This window comes from Oryzias latipes, chromosome 15, assembly GCF_002234675.1.
Source record: "Oryzias latipes chromosome 15, ASM223467v1".
Taxonomy (NCBI): Eukaryota; Metazoa; Chordata; class Actinopteri; order Beloniformes; family Adrianichthyidae; genus Oryzias; species Oryzias latipes.
This window is the reverse complement of record NC_019873.2, coordinates 8,940,807-8,963,270: the sequence shown is the minus strand read 5'-3', so window position 1 is coordinate 8,963,270 and position 22,464 is coordinate 8,940,807. Positions and strand designations below refer to the sequence as shown.

Below are 22,464 nucleotides of genomic sequence, written 5' to 3'. Positions count from 1 at the left end.
TCAACAGGGAAATAAACTGCTCATCCTGCTAGTCGTCTGATTATAGAGTAGCTTCATCGTACACTGAAATTTAATTATTATATTTATGTTGTGGACTTTTTTAAAAATTCTAACTAAAAATAATGGACGCTTATGTCCATTTAGTGTATGTGAGAACTGGACTGAGTGGTCCTCCCCACTCATATTCTAAACAGGAAGTACCCATTGGTTTCAAGAAGCCAAAATCCCATAGACTCATTCTATTTGCCACAACAACCATTCTTGCTCTACCACCTTTCTATTAACATGCTAATCCTAATTTCTTTTTCACTATATGTTTTCTGTAGTGCAAGTTATTCAAGTTATAAACTGATCAATCAGATACCTTAAGAATAGTATTTGGTCCCTGCAGGCCCCACGTCCAACATTAGAAATGACAAATTCTCCTGAAGCCTCTCTTTAAGTGGTAGGGGTCTGGACTTCCAAGAAGCTCACTCCTGATTGACAAGAGTGGTTGCCATGAAACAGTGACTCAGACCGCCTCAAACTAAGTACTGCTTACTGACAATGTGTGGATCCAACATGGTGGCGTCCAAATCGTGAAAAATTGAATGAATTGACTTTATTGTGTTGGAGCCAGAAGTAAGTTGTTTTCTTTAGGTGACGACACACTCACTTGGTCCAGTTCTCATTTACAGTCAGTGCTTATGCCACTTTATTTCTTTGGTTCTCTTCGAATTGTCTGTGTTAATTGACACTGACCACAGCAATATTCAAGTGGGCTTTACACTAAAGGAACCAGATAGTCTATACAAACAAACTCAAGTTGGAACCAAAAAGTCCAGTGAATTTGCAGAGTTCTTGGCTTTTGGTTGATGGTGCAGTTATTTTTTCATACTAATGTATCTACAATGACAGTACCGGTACCTGCTTACAAAAACTGCAATTCTTCCTCTGCTGTTTTTATCATTGTACCTACATTTTTTTGTCCTTTCAAACAGATAGAAATGTGAGTAGAAAAGCACTGGAGTCTTGTTCATTTCATTTTTCTGGGTTTTGTTGAAAAAGATTGGTTCTGTTAGCCTGGTAGGGATTTCTTCCAACAGTAACTTGGAATTTCAAAAGGCATAAACATCTGGATTGTCACACAAAAATCCACACACACGCGCATGTATCCACACACGCAGCAGACTGACAGTTTTTGCAACCTCTAGACGTCTCTGTTTCTGAACTTTTTGATGGAACCAGTTTTTTTCCTTGTTATGATTACAGTTTCTCCACCCTCAGACTATTTTGAGAAGACACTAAAAGCTTTTCCATTTATGTTGTGCAGTTACAATCCTAGGATGCGAAGGAATGTCCCATGACGCCTGGACACATTTTTCCCTTCTGCTTTCTGAACCCTTGTGTTTGTACCCTTGTGTTTACTGTGGCTTCTAACATTTTATACTTTCTAAGACGGATTCATGGATTGCTTAGACAGAATAATAGTTGTCACTTAAAAGGCTAGGGTTGGGCATTCTACCCATAATCCCCTAATGCATTCATTAAGTGTGTGAGAAACAAATAAGCACTTCATGAGCTACAAGAGTAGAAGTGTACATGTGTAGCCTACAAAACAAACCCTAAAAACAACTGTTGTAAAAATAAAGGGGTAAATGTGGCTTGCAGCAATGAAGTGGTTGGAGTGCTCAATCCATCTAGAGTTATATCTGCTTCAGCTTTTAGCTGCTCCCTTTATTGATCATGGTGAATCATCTGCTTCCCTCACCCTCCTCTGCATGCTCCTCACTCACACCAGCCATCCCTATGTCCTCTTTCTCTACATCTATGAACTTCTTCCACTGGTCTTCCTCTAGACCAGTGGTCCCCAACCCCTCAGGCCATTGACCAGTACCAATCTGTGGGTCGCTCTTTACTAGGCTGAAGAGAAAACAAATAGTATACAAATAGCATACAGTAACTTACATTATGTCTGTTTGGTTTAATTGAAGAAAATTTAATTTTGGAAAACTACCAAATTTTTTCTCCACATCAATCTATGATTGATTGATTTGATTGATTGATTGATTTGATTTAGTTAAGTGTCATGCACTAATGTGCCCAGCCCACACGGGCTTATATGACACTGAAAAACAAAATACACAATACATAGAGATACATCCCCATCACAAAAAAAATCCAATAACCCCCCTAATCAGAGTCTAACAGAATACAAAGTGTCCATTCTTATTGTCCATGCCTTTGACACAAAATTTGCCAAACAAAAGATTTCATTTTCAAAAATGCCAACGTAAAATTTTGTCTTCAGATAACCAAAACAAATTAGGACATTTCTTTTCTATGACGTCATACTTACAAAGTCTCTTTTTTTCATACAAAGGACAATAAAACAAAAAATGAAATTCATCCTCCACCACTTGCAGCTCACAGACCTCACAGAGTCTTTCCTCCTAACTCTTGACGCAGGTCAAGTCGTTCTCCAAGGACATGTGTCTTAAATTCATTTGCTGCTTTCTTAAAGCAGCTGCTGCAACAGCTAAATTAAAAACCTCAAGCTAAGCAAAGTTGATACAAAAATAAACGCTCCTTTTTTTGGGTAGAAAAGGAGCGATTGAAGAAACAGAAGATTCTTCAACTTCGAAGAAAAAGAAATCTGCTTATTTCAGTCAAAACCATTTTTTCCCTATAATAATGATTTCACTGAGACAGTTGTTCCAACGTACCAAGCCCACTTTGCATAATATGCAGAGAATGACTTGCTAATGTTACACATACGCTTTTAATAAAGTTCCATGCACAACTTTTGTTATATTAAGCAATTTCCAGTTTTATTATGGTTGTAACGTTACACGTCACACCTTAAAAGTCGAATGAGGTTGAAGTTGGCGCCCTGTTGTTAGCCTTTATTTTGATGTTTAAGGGAAAATCTGCATCATATTTTAACGGTTCCAACATAAAGTCTAAAAGGGAAGCTTACAACAAATAAACCTCGACTTTTGCCTTTTACAGACCAGTTCGTATAATTGTTGTCTGACGATAAACCTGTACGTGGTAATAAAAAGGTTGGGAACCTTTATCTTTTGACACATGTAACGAGCAGTCGCTCTGTTCCTACTAAAGCTAAATATGGTGTCAAATTTTTGTCCATGTAGAATAATACTCCTGTTTGTGCAAAACGCTCCTCTGCAGCATAAAACACATCAATGCCCATTCCCCTCATTTGTGCTTTTCATACATTATTGTTACAGGCATTTTTGGAAGGTGTTGTTGACATCTAAGAAGCGTATACCGGTAGTCACTCCTTCGTCTGACTTGCTGACTCTAATGTCATTTTTGTTGTTACCCTAATCCGTTTATGTTTTATTATTCAAAAGCAGTATTTAGTCAGGTTGGTCAAGTTCATTAGCCAGTCACAAAAGCATTGTCAGGCTATATCTATCTATGTAAATCTATGTTTTTTTGTTTTTTTTTAACTTGTCCTGTCCAACAGCTAGGCAGGCAGATGAGAGCTGAGGGCCTCTTGTGTTGGACATATTTTACTTTAACAAGAGGGGTTATTAATCTTCAGACAAACCAAAGGTATGACTGAATAAACCCCTTTTGTAATTGAGGCCAAACTTTATTCATTTCAACCATGATTGAAAATCTTTGGTGTTGGACCGGACGGAAAAGGAAAGAAGGGAAGAAGAGGGAGGGATGTCATAGGGGGGGGGAGGGGTGATAGTGAGAGGGGGGGTAAGACCATGAAGCAGCATAGAGCAGACAGGTTTACTGGTTGTTTATCGTTACGGTACAGTTCAAATGTAGTACAAAAAGGGCGGGGCCTGTTCACACACACTCAAATATTATCAACACACCTGCTAGATGCAAAAAATGTTCACATGTCAACATGTACACAAAACAGATAGTGTTCACGAACGCATACCTATGCCTTTAAACCAACTAGTGTGAAATCTTTCATTCATTCAATCATGCAAACTATAAGTGCAAAGGTGAGCTAACACCTGTGCTCAGGTGAGTGTTTATGTTCGTCTAAAATGGATGGTGGAATGTGAAAAGGAGGAGGAGGAGCGCCCAGCCACCCCCACACCCAGACCCCCGCCGCAGCAGCAGTGGCAGCCGGAATTCCCCCAACGCCACACGGGAACAGGCAGGGAACAACCGCCCCCCGGGCGACCAAGACCGCCACCCAGGCCAGGGCCAGCAGGACCGCCGCGAGGCCCCCAGAGCCAGAGAGCAGGGAGGCGCGGAGGGAAAGAGAGCGCCGCCCCAGCCCAGCCAGGAAAGCAGCCCCCCTGCCGCGCCGGAAGAGCCCAACGCAGGGCCCCACCGGAGAAGGACGCCCACAGCCCCAGACGAGCACCCCACCACCACCCAGGAGTTCCGGGCATCCCCCCGCCCCAACCCCAGGTACGAGCCAGGACCCCCCAAGGGAGACCCGCTCCGCACTCCAGGCAGCCACCCACCCGGCCCACGGTTGGTCCAGGGAGGAGCAAGGCAGGGGCCCGCCGCCCCCGCCCAGGAGGGGGGAACCCCGGGGGAAAAAGGGTGGCCCACAAGGGGTGTTATAAATATGGCCCGACCAGGCTCGGCCATGTTGGAAGTTTGGCAGGGCCCAGCGCTCAGGGGCAAGGACCAGGACCCACCCCCCAGGGACACGAACACCCCCGGCTCAGGTGTAATATGAACCCCCCCACCGTGCGGAGAGAGCACCGCCGGGCCCAGGGAGCCGGCACCCAAGGGACATGGCCGCCATCGCCAAGGGGCCCGCACCCCCCACCAGGGAAGGGGTAGGGGACAGATGGACCCAGGTCCCACCTTCCTTGCAAAATGTGTGTGCGTGTATGTGTGTTTGAGAGGGTGTGTGTGTGCATGTGTGTGTGTTTATGTTGGAATGTATATATTGAAGGGGGAGGGGTGTGTGTACTAAGGGGGGTGCAGTTAAAATTGGCGAGTAGGGCACTAAGGGGACATCTCCTGATTACTCACAGTGATGTCCCCTCACCCTCCCCACCAAGGGGCCCTAAATGTCTAAGGTGCGGTTAAAATTGGCGGGTAGGGTGCCAGGAGGACATCTGCTGCTTGCTTGCAGTGATGTCCAAGCCCCCCCCCACCAAGGACCCTACATGTCTAAGGTGCAAATAAAACCGAAAGAGGGGGGGCCCACTCCATACGGCAACCATAGGAGGGGGGCCACTGCCAAGTGGCCCCCCCCCCCAAGGCGCATCGCAGGCTAGACCCCCCACCCCCTCACCCTAATATGAGGTTATATGAGGAAGGGGGTAAGTTGGGGACAGCTGGTAAACTGTCCCCCGGTGGTCAAACAGCTGTCCCCCAGCCCCACCCCCCCCAGCAAAGGGGCCAGGGCCACCCAGCCCAGGGGCCCCACCCCCGGAGGCGCCGACACCCCAGGCCCGGCACCACCCACCCCACACAGAGAGAGAGGAGCCAGAAAGCGTCGCCCCCCCCCGGAGCAAGCCCAGGCTCCCACCCCCAGATGCCGGCCCTAGAGGAGCTCTGGTCAGGCCTTGACGGGACCGAGGAGGCCAACCGGCCGAGGCAACCACTGATTGGCTCAGCGCAGACCCCGACCCGTTAGCCCCCCCGACCCGTACCAATAATGGGCCCCCCCCTCCCCCCCAGAACGCCCCCCCAAAGGACAGGGCCGACAAGCCCCCCACCCCACCCCAGACCCCGCAGCCGAAGCGGATGACACCCAGAGCGACCGGGGGCCCCGAGAGGGTTGTCCCGTCCCGTCCCAGAGCCAGGGAAGGGCCGATCCCAGCCCCAGGTGCAGATGGGCAGCCCATCCGGCGCCGCTGCCCCCCCCCCCCGAGCAGGGCCCCCCGCCAACCCCCCCCAGCGCAGGCAAAGGGACCACCCCCCCAATCCAAGCCAGACCACCCCCCCACACCCCCACCACGCACACCCAAGCCCAGAGGACCACGCAGCGCCCCAGCCCGCCCCACCCAGGCACCGGCTGCCCCGACCCCCACCCCAAACCACGGCAGAAGGGCAAGGAGCAGCGACGACCAAGCCCCCCACCCCCTAAGTCATGGAGTCAACCACAGGAGACCAGAGAGACTGAATTCTTTCAAAGTTACTTGAGCTTTGGGCTGACATTTTTTCCAAGCTGATATGATCCAACAGCAGATTTCTGTGTTGACTTATGTTTATATTTTTCTTGTTTTTCCAAGTTATTAAAATAGTTTTTTTGGCAATACAAAGAGTTGTGAAAATGATAGATGCTAATCCTTCTTCTATATCGATGGCACTCATGTCACCAAGCACACAAAGTGACGGTGAGGCCGTGATTGAAACCTTAAGCCAGACTGATAAATCGGCACATACCTGCTGCCAGAGAGCCTGGACAGGAGTGCAGAACCACAGTGCGTGCATGTAGCTGTCGGGTAAATTATTATCACAGTGCTCGCAAATGTCTGAGTTACTGAGACCTATCTTGAACATCCTCTGTCTAGTGTAGTAAATTCTGTGAAGAGTTTTGAGATGGATTAGCTGCAGATTTGGAATTTTTGTCAGTTTAAAGGTGTTTAGACAGAGTTCTGACCAGAAGCTTTCATCTGTGCTGATGCTCAAATCTGCATCCCATTTTTTTGTTGGAAGGGCAATATTGTTATCTAAATTACATAAAAGTTTTTACATTTTGGAGAGAGTTCTATTCATTGAAAAATTAATCAGAGTGGTAACTACATCTGGTAGCTTTAAATCGTCGTCTTTATATTTATACTTTTTAGTAATACTTGATTTAAGTTGCTGATATTCCAAGAAGTTATTTATTCCATGTTTGTCTTGAAGTTCCTGGGGAGTTATGAATCTTCTATCAATAATTACGTGCTCTAGTTGTTTTATGCCCCCTGCTTGCCAAGCTGGGAAGTGAATCATTTTTTTGTTAATAAGGATGTCCGGGTTGTTCCAGATGGGTGTCATTTTGCACGGTTGAATTGATGATTTTGATATTTTGAGAAATTCCCACCAGGCTGTTAAAGTGGCATTTATATTAATGCTTTTGAAACAATCCTGTTTTTTAACTGTTTGGCTAATAAATGGTAGATCTGACAGGTTGATCTTTCCACATAACGCCTGTTCCAATTCTGACCATGAGTTGGTTTCTGGATTATTTTTTAACGATTTTAAGATGTATTGCAATCTATTTGCAAGAAAGTATTTGTGGAAGTTAGGTAATTCTAATCCTCCACAGCTTTTTGCAGATTTTAACGTTTTTAGACTAATTCTTGCAGGTTTGTTGTTCCATAGAAAGCTTGATATGGATGAGTCTAATGTTTTGAACCATTTTAATGGCGGTTGTGTGGGAATCATTGAGAAGAGATAATTAACCTTGGGTAAGATTTTCATTTTAACCGTGGCTACCTTGCCCATAAGTGACAGAGGCAGGTTGGTCCAGCGTGTTAGATCGTCCTGTATGCTTTTCAGTAATGGGGTGTGGTTTAGCTGCACCAGTTCTGATAGTTTGGGGGAAAAGTAGATACCCAGATATTTGATATTTCCTGTTTTAACTGGAATTGTGAGTCTTTGTTCCATATTCCTGTTGAGTGGTAATAAAACAGACTTATTCCAATTAATGGAATAGTCTGATATGGAGGAGAATTCATTTATGATCATTGCTGTTTCATTTACAGAATGTAAATTCCTTAAAAACAGTAATATGTCATCCGCATAAAGACTAATTTTATGATGGCTGTGTTTGGTTTTTATTCCTATAATGCTCTTATTCTGTCTTATTGCTGCAGCTAAAGGCTCAATGAATATAGCAAAAAGAGAAGGAGAGAGTGGGCAGCCCTGTCTGGTTCCTCTTCCAAGAAAAAACCTGTTTGAAGTCTGTTTATTAGTTCTAACTGATGCATTGGGGTTGTGATATAATATTTTGATCCAATTGATGAATGCTTCTCCAAAACCAAACTTATGGAGGGCGGCAATAAGGAACTTCCAATTTACTCCGTCAAAGGCTTTTTCAGCATCCAGCGATAGTACCGTCATTTCCTGGTTTTCAATGGTGGCAAAGTCTATTATATTAACTAGTCTACGGACATTATCATCCGAGTGTCTGCCTTTGATGAATCCAGTTTGGTCGAATTGAATTATGTGAGGAGTGATTTTTTTCTATTCTCTGTGCTAGTGCTTTGCAGATAATTTTTACATCTGCATTGATTAGAGAAATAGGGCGATAGCTTGAAGGACTAGTGGGATCTTTGTCTGGTTTTAGAAGAAGAATTATGTTGGCTGAGTTCATGTAAGTTGGCATTGATTGGCTCTCATTAATAGATATGACCATTTTATAAAATGTTGGTGCCAGTTGTTCCCAGAATTCTTTATAAAACTCTGCAGGAAAGCCGTCAGGCCCTGGTGCTTTACCATTAGGCATAAGTAACAGAGCTTCATGAAGTTCAGACAACGAGAGCCTAAGTTTGTGATTTGATCCTCATTTAGCCTGGGTAGGTTTACATTATTAAGAAATGAGTCAATACCTTGCTCTGACGGATTGATCTGCGGTGTGTACAAGTTTTTATAAAAGTTTTCAAATGCGTTATTAATCTTGACCGGGTCATGAGTGACATTTCCTGTTTGGTCTGTAATAGAGGTGATTGATGATTTTTCTCTAATAATTTTAAGCTGATTAGCCAGAAATTTGCCAGATTTATTAGAGTTTTCAAATCTTTCAAGTCGTAGCCTTTGTATTTGAAATTGTGTTTGTTTATTAATGATGTCATTTAACTGCAGCTTTAAATTTTTCAGATGTCCCAGAATGTGTTCCTGTGCAGAAGCAGCATAAGCAGTCTCCAGGGTTTTGATTTTATTTTCTAATTCTAATAAATCTGCTTTCTCTTTGCGTTTTTTGTGCGTTGAATAAGAAATGATTTTCCCTCTCATGACTGCCTTTGCTGTTTCCCAAAGAATGCACGGTGGGATGTCTGGAGTATTGTTGAAGTCTAAAAAGGTTGCCCACTCTTTTTTAAAGAATTCAAGAAATTCCTGGTCCTTTAACAGAGACGTATTAAACCTCCAGGTTGTACCAGAGGGTGTGGATTTTTCCCTAGAAATGTTTACAGAGACTGGTGCATGATCACTGATAATAATTGGATGGATATTGGAGCTTTGAATATTTTTTAAAAGAGAGTTACTGATTAATAAATAGTCTAAACGGAAGTGTGAGTGGTGAACTGGAGAGAAAAAGGTGAACCCTTTAGTGTTTGGGTGACATGAGCGCCACGCGTCGCAGAGACCCAGATCATTCATGTACTGCTTTAGAATACTTGCAGATCGCCATGTACGCTGGTTTGCGGCTGTGCTGAGTCTGTCAAGTTCAGGGTCCAAAACAAGGTTGAAGTCTCCTCCTATAATGATTGTGGAGTCAGAGTGAACTGAGATTGAGGTGAAGAATCTGTGAAAGAAGGAAGAGTCGTCAACATTAGGGCCGTAAACACTCGCTATACAAAAGTCCTTATTCTGAATGGATATATTAATGATTACAAATCTGCCTTCTGGGTCAGTAACTGTATCCTTGTGAGTAAAATTAAGATTTTTATTAATTAAAAGAGCAACTCCTCGTTGTTTGGAGTTGTAACTGGCAGAGTATATAACTAGAAATTGTAAGCAGCACATAAGGTGATTCAAAGAATTCGATAAATGGGTCTCCTGCAGTAGAGCTATATCTGCTTTTAGACCATCCAGGTGATTTAACACTTTCACAGTCTCTTTGGCTCAGAGCCAAGTCCACGCACATTCCAGCTAACGATGTTAAGACTGTTCATAACTGCTCTGACTGAAAAGGTGTAGAGCTAAGTAGTGCTTGTGTACCAGTCCGTGTGCGCGTGCCCGCATTGAGAAGCGCTGTGCACGTGAACGTTTTCTGGCTATGTGAGCTGCGTGTCGCGTGCGTCCTATGAGAGCCTGTGTGAGGAGATTGCAGTATGTCGCCGTGTGTGTGCGGGATCGCATGTGCACGCCCGTGTGTGCGCTTGTGTGCGCGCGCGCCCGTTCCGTGCATAAATAAATACTTACCGAGGATGAGTTGCTTCCAGGTGATTTACATATGATGAGGGGGGAGGGGGGGGGAGGGGGGAGAGTAAAGGAAAGAAAAAAAGAGAAGGGAAAACGAAAACAACAACAAAACAACAATAGAAACATGAGTGGGACTGAGGTGAAGAAGAAAAAAAAGACTGTTTTCCTGAGATCGAGGTGTGGATTATTGATGATCCGGTTTTCCATTCATTGAAGTAAGTTTAGCGGGTTTCTTCTGGGCAGCGCAGATGTTCTCAGCGCGGATCTGAAAGCCTTCAGCACAGCCAGGGGGTGATCTCCGGGGCCCGGAACAGCCGGCCGTCCACGTAAAGTTTGTCAACGGCCACAACTGCTCTCGAACCAGCAGCAAGATGCTTCCTCCTCAGCGGGAACAGGATCTTCCTTCTACGGAGGATTTCTGCCGGGAACTGGTCATTAACGCTGTAATGCGTGCCTTTCAGCTCTCGGCCTCGGCCCTTCACCAACTCCTTCTGTTTGAAATGTTCGAATTTAGCCACAATAGGACGCGGGCGCTGGTGGTCGGACCTTCTTCCTCCGAGGCGGTGAACCCTGTGGAAAGAGATCTTCTGCACCTCCTCCTTGGGGAGCTTCAGGTGGACCTCTAAAAAGGACCTCACGGTGGCCTCGGGGTCTTCTCCTGCCTCCTCTGGAACCCCTGCGACTACTAGATTGTCCCTCATGCTCCTCGACTGAAGATCCAGGAGGGTTTCCTTTATGGATCGGTTCTCCTCGGAGAGACGGGCGGTGTCATTGCCCAGAGTCTTGACGGTCTCTCTGAGGGCCTGGTTCTCCGCTGCGAGCTCCCGCACCTGCTGCTGGCTGAATTCCAGAGACTCCCGCAGACCTTGAAATTCTCTATGGAGGATCTCCAGAAAATTGAGGCGGCAATCAAAGCTGGAGAGCTTTTTATCAATCGAATCCAGGATATCGCTCATTCCGCTGCCTGGAGAGGACACAGCCCCGGGAGAGTCCTCAGGCCGTTCACGCTTGGCGGAGGGGGTGGTGGTGGCGGTTCTGGGCTTCACCATGTTGCAGGTATTAAAACACTTGTCAATGAAATTCTCCAGGTCCTCCAGGCTGACAGAAGCTTAATACTCTTAACAGGTTATGTTAGTTTGCAGGAAATATTTTAATATGGCGGAAAAATGAAACAAGATCGAAAATGTTTGTTCAAATGCTTACGCGCCGCCAAGTCGACTCACCACACTCTTCTCGCTGGGTCTCGCGATATTACAGCATCACGTTCTATGTTTTAACTGACTCTAATAATGTTCCCATGTTAATCACAAAAGAAAATGTGCTCTAACCTGGAGCTGTTTTCTAGAAAGCTGTCCAGACAAGTAGAAATACCTCCAAGAGAGTTGTACAGGCTTTATTGGAGCTCTTCTGTCTGCTGATGGATTTTATTGATACTTACTCTTATATAATTAATTGGTCTCTACTTGAAGTTGAGAACATTACCAAGTTTGACCCAGTAACACAGTAGAGCAAAGAGCGGTGGGGCAAGAATGGCATATTAATGCTTTCATGAGTCTGTTTGACACAAGAGCAAGATTTTACAAGGACACAGGCTGTTCTACTCCAGTGCAAAAGGCTACCTACACTATGGATAATTTCCCTCTATAACTGTGTCTTGTCTTGATATGTTTCAAGATTTTTGTGTTTTTTTTTCTTTTTCCTTTTTTTAATGTTGGTTTTTCAGTCAAAGTTTCTTGGAGTGTCTTGACTTCTTTACAATTTACTTTCAGCAAATCAGGTAATCTGAGAAGTATCAGAATTCTTTTGTATGGTAGTGGCCAATGAAAGCAACTTTTGACAGACTGAAGGGCAAAACAAAATCAGAAATCTGCTGTTCAAATGTTGTGTAAGCCATATGTGTAGCCCTAGCAAATTTATGTCTCCCTTAGACAGTCCTTTGAAACAAATTCAGTGTAAATCCACCTAAAGATGAGTTTAAATATTGGACATTGAATCAATCTTCACTTTGAAACTGCAATATCTATTCAACAATTAATTTTGATATATTTACAAACTAAGCAGGGATTTAGCTCTTGCATTGGAAGCCACATTTTTGAGGCATTTTGTCTGTAAAGCAGTCCTTTTTTTAGCCCACAGTGGTGTGATTTTACCCCCTTACTCTCACATCACAAATACAGCCACCATCTTCTCCTGTCCTTGAGCTACAGCTGCCCTTGAAACACACAAATTACAGTATCAGATGTAACCCATTTTCATTATCTAACCTCACCGGCACAGCTCTGATCATTTCCTGCTCCAAATAACATGCTTTCCATGTGGGGATGATTCCAAACATTTACCCAGGATTCGTCCAGCTGTGCCTGCAAAATGATGCCACTATCCAGTCCTCTATCCACAATCCTTTTTTTATGACACAAGACTGGGCAGCAGCACTGTTGACGCAGTACCAGCTCAATATGTAATGCCCCTCTACTGTGTCATATTGTATCTGGTAGGCCTATTTTGCAGTTGGTCATCATTCAGTGTGTTTTTCAGTGTCCATTAGTCATTCAGACTGAAGTGCCGCTGGCCGAAAGCAGCAGTTACCAGACCCTAGATTAGGAGAAGCTCCACCTAACAGTGTGTTCCTGTTTGTTCCTCTGAGTTAATACACAACATTTCAGTCCTGCTATCTGCTGAGGTTATATATGGAACTGATAAACTGCAGAGATTTACCTGGCCCAGTTGTTATTTACAATTCTTACATCTTTGTGCACTTTTGTATTTTTTTGTATTTCATATACCGGGATATATATACAGAATATATATTTTTTTCAAAGCAATTAACCGCAAAGCCATAGACAAATTTTAATTTCCTTTTCTGGTCAGCAATGAGCCGGCAGGGGTGTCAAACTCATTTTGGTTCGGGGGCCACATTCAACCCGTCTGATCTCAAGTGGGCCGGACCAGTAACATAAAAGCAAAAAAACCTATGGTCAGCTGGTTGTCTGTAACTTTGTTTTTGTTTTCTTTTGTTTTTCTCAGTTGGAAAGAATGTCTTCAACCAACATTGTAGCCTAATCACTTATTATTAAACGTTCATTCACAGAGACCAATGGATCTCAAATAAAATGCATTTTAATTTAAAAATGATTGGTTTATTTAATTTTATACTGACTGAATATTTTACAACTGACACTGAAGCTATCCCAATAATAGACTCAAGAGGGGCTATGGAAAAGATGAAACACCCTGCCTTAAATTTAAATGGGAGAATCAATGAAAAATTTATTAAACTTGCAAACATTTGTGAACATAAGAATGTGGAATTGACCTCTCTCTCCTGAAACTTCACCCAGCCATCAATATCAGGATTCAGATCCTGTGCAGAAACTCATTTACTGTCATTCAAGTGTGCAAAACACAATGGAACATCCAAGAATCTTCCTGGTTGCTGTCTGAATTTTGTGGCAACACCTGCCTTCTTCCTGACCTTTGATGAGACGCCATCAATGACCAGACTGACATCACGTGATCAGTTCATTCCAACATTGTCCAGCGTGGTAACTAGAGAGCTGACTATGTCATCAGCTGTTGTTGTGTCCATCAACTCAAGAAACTCCGCTGTGATGTCTCTTCAACACATGCACAGTTGTGCAATATCTGTGATGTCGGTGCTTTCATCAAGAGCGACCAAAAATACAATAAATGACTGAAATCCTTCAAGTCTCCTCAGAGATGTTGTTAGAAACTCTCCTGCAATCCTAATTCTTGACAGGCTTATGTTGGCAAAGGTCATCTGCTTTTTGGGGCACTAGACTTCTGCAGCCTTCAGCATTTTTCAATAAGTTCACCATCCGAAAATGGTTTGGATGTTTGTACCAACATGTTAGCAATAAGGTAGCTGTCACTGCTCCATCACTGACATCACGGCTGCAATAAATGCAGATGGTTGTGTTTCAGTCCAGCTAATAGTTGGTAAATCTTTGCTTTTCTTAACTGCCCCTGCATATGGTGGTACCTTTCTTTATAGCGAGTCTCATAGTGGTGCTGGATGTTATTTTCTTTGAGCAGTGCGACCTGTTGATGACATATCAAGCATACAGGTTTTGCATTCAGCTCCAGGAGCACATAAAACTCTGTCCCTTTTCCTAGAAAGCTCTGCACTTCACTTTAACATTTTTTTTTAACATTTTGGTCATTATTTTGTCACAATGATCATTCTTGTAGCAGCCTTACAGCGGTGAGGCTCGCAGGGAATCAAACTGCATCTTACCCAGAAGCAGAGCTGTTAGGTTTCACCTGTTTCACCAGTTTTGCTTTTCCTTTGCGTCCCCTAGTGGTGGAATTGCACATTTCTGTTATTTCTTTTAAAAAAAATCACAACTTGCCACAGGAATGGACTAGAAATGTTTTTTTAAACATCTTTATGATTTTTGTTCTTCTTGAGTGGGCCAGATTAAACCATCTGGGGGGCCTGAAACGGCCCGTGGGCCGTATGTTTGACACCCCTGCTCTAGGGTTTATTTTTTTTTTTTTTTTTTTTTTTTTTTTTTTTTTTTTTTTTTTTTCTAACTTGTCCTGTCCAACAGCTGGGCAGACAGATGAGAGCTGAGGGCCTCTTGTGTTGGACAGATTTTACTTTAACAAGAGGGGTTATTAATCTTCAGACAAACCAAAGGTATGTCTGGATAAACCCCTTTTGTAATTGAGGCCAGACTTTATTAATTTCAATCATGTCTGAAAATCTTTGGTGTTGGACCGGACGGAAAAGGAAAGAGGGGAAGAAGAGAGAGGGACGATAGAGAGAGGGGGGGTAGGGGGTGATAATAGGAGGGGAAGGGGGATAAGACCATGAAGCAGCATAAAGCAACAAGTTTACTGGTTGTTAATCATTATGGTAACGTTCAAATGTAGTACAATAAGGGCGGAGCCTGTCCACACACACACTCAAATGTTATAAACACACCTGCTAGCTGCAAAAAATGTCCACCTGTCGACATATATACAAAACAGATAGTGTTCACACGCATACTTATGCCTTAAAACCAACTAGTGTGAAATATTTCAGTCATTCAGTCATGCAAACTGTAAGTGCAAAGGTGAGCTAACACCTGTGCTCAGGTGAGTGTTTATGTTCTTCTAAAATGGATGGTGGAACGTGGAAAGAAGGAGGGAGAGTGCCCAGCCATCCCCACCCCAAGACCCCCACCGCAGCAGCAGCGGCAGCCGGAATCCCCCCAACGCCACACGGGAACCGGCAGGGAACAACCGCCGCCCGGGCGACCAAGCCCGCCACCCAGGCCAGGGCCAGCAGGACCGCCGCAAGGCCCCCAGAGCCAGAGAGCAGGGAAGCACGGAGGGAGAGAGAGCGCCGCCCCAGCCCAACCAGGAGAGCAGCCCCCCCGCCGCGCCGGGAGAACCCAACGCAGGGCCCCACCGGAGACGGACGCCCACAGCCCCAGACGGGCACCCCACCACCACCCAGGAGTTCCGGGCATCCCCCCGCCCCAACCCCAGGTACGAGCCAGGACCCCCCAAGGGAGACCCGCTCCGCGCTCCAGGCAGCCATCCGCCCGGCCCGCGGCCGGTCCAGGGAGGAGCGGGGCAGGGGCCCGCCGCCCCCGCCCAAGAGGGGGGGAACCCCGGGGAAAAAAAAGAGGGCCCACAAGGGGTGTTGTAAATATGGCCCGACCAGGCTCGGCCACAGTTGGAAATATGGCGGGGCCCAGCGCCCAGGAGCAAGGACCAGAACCCACCCCCCAGGGACACGAACACTCCCGGCTCAGATGTAATGTGAACCCCCCCGCCGCGCGGAGAGAGCACCGCCGGGCACAGGAAGCCGGCACCCCGGGGACACGGCCGCCGTTGCAAAGGGGCCCGTACCCCCCACCAGGGAAGAGGCAGGGGACAGATGGTCCTAGGTCCCACCTTCCTTGCAAAATGTGTGTGCGTGTATGTGTGTTTGAGAGGGTGTGTGTGTGCATGTGTGTGTGTTTATGTTGGAATGTATATATTGAGGGGGGAGGGGTGTGTGTGCTAAGGGGGGTGCAGTTAAAATTGGCGAGTAGGGCACTAAGGGGACATCTCCTGATTACTCACAGTGATGTCCCCTCACCGCTCTAGGGTTTATTTGATGCCGTTTGTGGTTCCCTACTTCATCATTAAGTGTTTTTCTTTATTCTGCTCAATCCTTTGACAACATGCATGTATGTGTCGTCCTGGCTCACATTTATTACTCATTGTCTCTCGCACCATGCGTCCCGTCAGCTATGCTGCTTTGACAGTAATAAATAAGCTCTGTCTATAAAATGCACCTTGTGCATCCTGACTCTTCCATCATGCCGTGTTCATCTGAGTGGTCATCATGCTCTAATCCTTTGCGGTCTATTTGATCTGACAGAAGCGATGGTGCTAAAATGGAAAGATAAGAGGGCCTGGTTAGTGTGGATTTCTTGTTTGATTGTGTCGGGAGTGTTTTGAAGAGTCAGTATTGGAGTCAAAACATTGGCTTTAATATGCAGTTTGGCATTGTAACAGTTATTGTTAAATGGAGACGATGCTGCCTTGGAGGAAAAGAAACATTTTTGGTTTTAAACTGTAGATCATTGATGTACAACTGTGAAATGACATCTTCTCCTCTCTCAAAGTAATCTTAATCTTTTTTTTTCTTTTATTGCAAGCAATATTTAGGTTGTCTTTGTCTTGTAAAAATGGCTTTTGTACAAAATGTTGAAAATAAGACAAAACATTTGTCTTCATTGTTGCTGTTTGTTTTAAGTTTAGGGTATTCGATTTGTGTGAATTATGGTTTATTGAATGCAGTCTTAAGTGTGATCATAAAAATCATAGTCACCTGACTGGTGGTCAGATTGAGTCCTTAACTCTGAGTTTAAGAGCAGTGGAAGTCTTCATCCGGGACAAATATGAGAGGAAGAAGTACTATAACAAGGAAGCCGCGGCCGCAGCTCCAGTGAGTATCACAGACAGCTATTTTTTCATTTTTTTGACAGACAAGTCATGTTTATTTACACAAAGTGATGGTTTCCTTTAAAATAATTGCAACCAAAATGGGTCTACCTCATTTAGTGATTTTTTTTGAAAAATGTTATCAAACGCACAGCTTTTTCTTTGTATTCTCATATCTTTGGTTTTTTCCCTGCTGACTTTTTTTTCCTCTCACTCAAATGTGTTCTTTGGTTTTCATCTAAAAATACTCAAAGGATTATTTTATTGTATATGTTAACCAGTTTCAACCTCCAACAACAGTCAGGCACAACCACGGGCTGAAAATAGACATGAAAACAGCCAATGTCAAAAGAAATATTATCCAGAGCAATTTAAGAGATGGGTTTTCCTTTACAAGCAGATCTTCAGAAGTGCTGTTACTGCTTGCAAAGAAATTTGAAATAAATGCTTAAGTCTAAAATTGTCTTACACTTTGTTTTTGTGGGTAATAAAAGACGAAAAGCCTAAGTTAACGATGTTTGAATCTTGTGTTTCATCAATTGGCTAAAAAGAGGTTCTTTTCTAATTTGGCAGTCTTTGCTATACTTTGGAATGAATCCCAGTGCAAATTGAACATTTCCTTTCATTTATTGAGTCTTTTTTTGTTGCTACTCTGCACTTTTTCCCTGTAATCTGTCTCAGCAAGGATATTATCTGAGCACAAAATGTGCATGAAAGCAGTGAAATCCATTTCATCTCATATTTAAAGCGTAAAGATGACGTGGTACTGATGCCAGGACCTGGCAAACACAGTTAAGGAATAAACATTTTGAGGAATTTTTATTGCAGTCTCTGGTGTTGTTAATTTCTGCTGCATCTACACAATGAAGTCTTTTTCAACCTGAAGTAGGAGAATAAATGTAGGTGTGGGGGTGGGATGGAACGTTTATTCTTTCCCTTGGTTAAAAAAACCCTATATATCTATATATATATATATATATATAGAGAGAGAGAGAGATAGAGATAGAGATATATATATATCGATCGATGTTTGTATTATAGGATTATGTAAATGAACCTGCATCTGTCTGTGCTCACTTTGAAAAAAAGAAAGAAAACAGGAACCTTTTCCTGCAAAATCTGACAGGAATCGAATAAAAAATGTGTGACTTAATAAAGTATGCAAATCTTTGCATTGTGGAACTGTTATGACTGCCTGTAGAAAATTTTTTGTTTCAATTTACCTTTTTATACTTACCTTTTTTAGTTTTGCTTTTAAATTTAAATACTTGTCTTCTGGTTCTCCACCATGTAGTTCACCACCCTGAAAGGGATCTGGACAGGGATTTCGAAAAAAAAACAGGCTGTGACTAAACCTGGTCTTGAATCAGCATCTTGGATGTCCAGTGTGGTTTCCACTGAACTGCAGCCTGTTGGTGGTTACACCAAAAAAATCATTTCATTTTTATTGTTACCACAGCAGCATTATTGGGGTTGTTACTCCAAACCTTGGTAAATACATTTTGGATTGTTTGTACCGTGTTATTCTGACCCCATATCTCTTTCTGTTATGCTGCATTCACAGTGAATGTCATTCGGCCTTTAAATTTTCGTGCGCTGTCTCAGTTTCGATATGTATCAAATTCACTGCTGGACACTTGTCAAGATATGTTTTCATATACACTTGCTGTTCCTGCAGTGTGTGAGAGGAGCTACCGCCAAAGGATTTTAGCCTCATCGCCACATGAAATCATTGACTGTTTATCTCTATATGACACGGTTGACATTGAGAGATTAGGTTTATTTATTTTAAAGAGCTCTACAAAAGCCTCTGTAATCACCTCTCCATGTCTGGGTTCATGAGATCATTCAGAGACTCCGTAGGGTGAGGTTCACCATCTACTGCAGGAGCTGCATCTCAATGATGGCTACTTTCAGCGGTACTTCCGTCTCTGTGACCCAGTTTCGATGACTTGATGTCCCGCATTAGTCCAGGGAGGGAAAAAAAAACAAGATTAAAATTAAAGGACCTTTTTATTATTGTCTCCTAGGCCTGCACAATACACCCCAAATTTATCGTTATCGCAACACTAAGCTGTGCAATATGCATATCGCAAAAGACGGCGAAAATCGCAATAAATGGTTACCTTAAATGTGCTAAAACAAACTCATGGCAGCTTGAAATATTGAACAAATGAAATAAATCCCTTTATGCATTAAACCAATCGGAAGGACCCGTTTACTTTGTTGAACAATCAGATGAGCCCTTTTATGTTTGATGTTTGCCTCCTACGTCGACAAGGGTCAGTTGGAGTATAATTTTTAAACTGTTGGAGTGAAATGAAAATGTTTTTGGTTGTTTTGCTATTTGTTTATATACCGCGAATTATATCGTTATCGCAATATTAATCACCAATATCCCATATCGCGAGTTTTTCTCATATCGTGCAGCCCTATTGTCTCCCTACATTTAAGAACAATATCATAAATTCAGGAAAAGAATCAAATTCTCCTTCATGTTGGTTTTGAACTACACCAGCTGACCAACCTCACAGGCCACAGCTGAGTCCTTGATTGGTTGACATGATGTGTTTATTTGCCAAAGTTCAGAAGCTTGAACTCTGAAAACATGGCTGCACAATGCCCTAAATGTGGTGTGATGCTGAAATGCCCCACAACGCTCTGCTGCCCGACTGCCCTGCCACAAAATCTCTGATTGCGTTTGTACATTGACTTAGCATTGACGATAGACGCGTACGGAGTGAACCGTACTGGTGTCTTTACATTCTTGTAGCATTTATCTCATGATGCGTATGTAAAAAAAATTCAGATTAAAACAGCATTTAGGAGTTTTGCTTTATTTAAGACTGTATTGAATCAGGAGCAGTCAAAAAATGCCATTTCAAAAGCTTGTAGTTGTTACACACAAAACACAATGGGAAGGCCACAAGATCCCCGTTCTTGCTCTACTCCATTCTGATGCTTCCACTTGCAGACAAGTAGATCTATAAATGTCTTTGTTTTTCTTGTTTTAGCTGGTATCTGACTCTAAGCTGTATAGCTTGATAGCTCCAGTATTGCTTGCCATTTTGTTGCACAGCTAATATTAGGTTGGGGGTGCGAGGGGCCGTAAGCTAGCAGAAGAGAATGTAAACAGATAGATGACAGGAAGTGGCTAGCGGGATGGGCTTGCTCCACACCAACAATCACGGCCACAACTCAAAGGCGAATTTTTAATGAAGAACTGCCGCTCTGCAGGAAGATATCCTGAAAAAAAAAGCACAGTTTTTTTTATTTTGGCTATAAACGGCAGAATCATGATGAAAAGACCACTGGGAACAATTTTAAATCAAAAGATGATCAGAATGGGCCTTTAAGCAGATGAAGGTTAGGGTGGAATTCTCTAAATTTCTAGATCTCTTTATTTTGTAAGCATCTCTCCTGTCTTCTCTAATTTGACCTCTGACCTTCATCAAAAGAAGAAAAAGAGGATTTTTATGTTTTTTATTTTTATCTTGCTAACTTTGTTGTTATTTATTTAGGTGATTTCAAACCCAACAGCAGCTCGTGTTTAAAAGAAGGGCCTTGTTAAACATAAGGATTTGGGTTGACTCTGACTCTACTCACATTCCTAAACTCCTCCAGTTGATCAGCCTGATGCACCGCCACATGCCCGGTAAATGCTAAGAATCAGTGTTGTTCAATGGTTCCAAGCTACAATCAGAGCCAAACTAATCGAGAACTTTACCTTCTGGCTCAGTTCCCTTTTACTATAACAGATTGATGGGTGGCATACTACAACCGCTGTACCTATTCCCCTGTCAATCTCATGCTCCATCCTTCACTCACTCATGAATAAGACCCCAAAATATCTAAACGCACCTTGAGGTAAAAGGTCTCCACCAACTCAGAGAGGGCAAAAAAACAAACATTTTTAGTTAAAAAACATGACCTCAGACTAAGAGGTGCTAATTTTTATTCTAGACATTTTACACTATATTAAACCACACCAGTGTGCATTAAAGGTTTAATGAAGCCAGCAAAAGATCTGCAAAAAGCAAATGAAATCCTGCGGTCCTCCAAACCAGACTACTTCCAACCCTTATAACAGAATTTCTGTCTATAAGAGTATTGAGGAGAACCGAAGACAAAGAAAAACCCTGCTGGAGTCTGGATGGTATCTTTGTTGGGGGATCCCTGGTCTTAACATCCCTAGAGTACCTTCCACAGAACACTGCCAGGGACAAGATTGAACACAAAGATCGAAGCTTCTGTTCACATTAAAGTAGATTTGATTAGATACCCCTTGAATAGCATGAAATAAATAGCATGTTTAAAAATACAGAGTTGATGCAGATTTCAGCTCATGCTGTTCTGAGAATTTGAGGTGCTCATTTCTGTCTTCAAAACAAATGAAAGCGTAACATTTTTCTTCAGTTTTTCTTTGAGAAAGGCTCTGTTTATGCTGAAATACACAGCTGCTTGCACTCCACTTCCACAGCTCTTGTAGAGCATGTTCATTGTTCTTTCCCTATTGACTTAGTAGGTGTGTATATGTCTGTGGGTGTCTGTATTTCGTCTAGTTTTAGTGTAAATTGAATCAACAATCCATCCATGTTCATCTGGCGCCTCCTCTGTGACGAGCCCACTGATTGGCCTAAAATGTCACAAGAGTAGCACATTTGCCTTGAGGAAGACTTTCCCTATTTTCGGCTGTATGTGTTCTGGTTAGTCATCAGGCTCTCCTGCCTGCTGTGTCCACAGTGCTTACTGATGCTGTGAGTGTCTCTGCAGCCAGCTGTGGCACCTTAGTCAGCAGCTGTCCTCTGAACTGCTGTTCTCAACACAATGTCAAGTCAATCAAGGCCATGAAAGTGGGTTTAACAAATGTTCTCTTGTAAAACAACATTCATTTGAAATTTTAAGCAGAATAATACAAGATCCTCTGCAGGATAAAGCTAAATAGCTACAGACCAATTTTAATCAAACCATTAGTATCTCTGCACAATCACTATTGATTTTCTGTATATTAGAAAACACCTTCCTAACAAAATATTTTGTTAAATTGACTCAAACTGTAGATTGACATTCAAAGTAAAAAATTTAATAACAATTCGTTTTTTAATTCACATTTAGATACAATAAGTAACTTTAACCCTTGTGCTATCTTAGATGACCCCACCCTTACAGTGACGTGTTCTCCCTACCATGACAAAGGTGGATAAAGGTGGAAAGATTTCATGTAATCCATAGACACCAGTGAAGATCACAAATCATTGAAGAAAAAAGGTTCAGCGCACTGTCTAGTGGGTCTAGATGACCCAACTCCCAATGTTAAAGAGCCTAGGATAGCACAAGGGTTAATGCACTGAATGACAGATTTTCTTAACAAACTCCTTAGCTAAACTTTTTTTTTTAAAGCAATATTTATGTTCAGCTTGTAAATGCACATAAATATGCGATCATTTGTGCGCACTGATGATCACTAGATGGCAAAAAAAATTGAATGATTTTTCT

The 22,464-nt window shown here is 43.1% G+C and overlaps 1 protein-coding gene across 3 annotated transcripts in view; it reads left to right on the top strand.

Moving 5' to 3' along the window:
* Window positions 1-22,464, top strand: part of LOC101169097 (stromal membrane-associated protein 1) — a 104,027-nt gene that overhangs the window by 17,207 nt on the left and 64,356 nt on the right. For all 3 annotated transcript variants that reach the window (XM_020701497.2, XM_011472791.3, XM_020701498.2), the window contains exon 4: window positions 16,897-16,972. In XM_020701497.2, coding sequence (XP_020557156.1) covers window positions 16,897-16,972 — 76 coding nt within the window. The remainder of the gene's footprint in view (window positions 1-16,896; window positions 16,973-22,464) is intronic.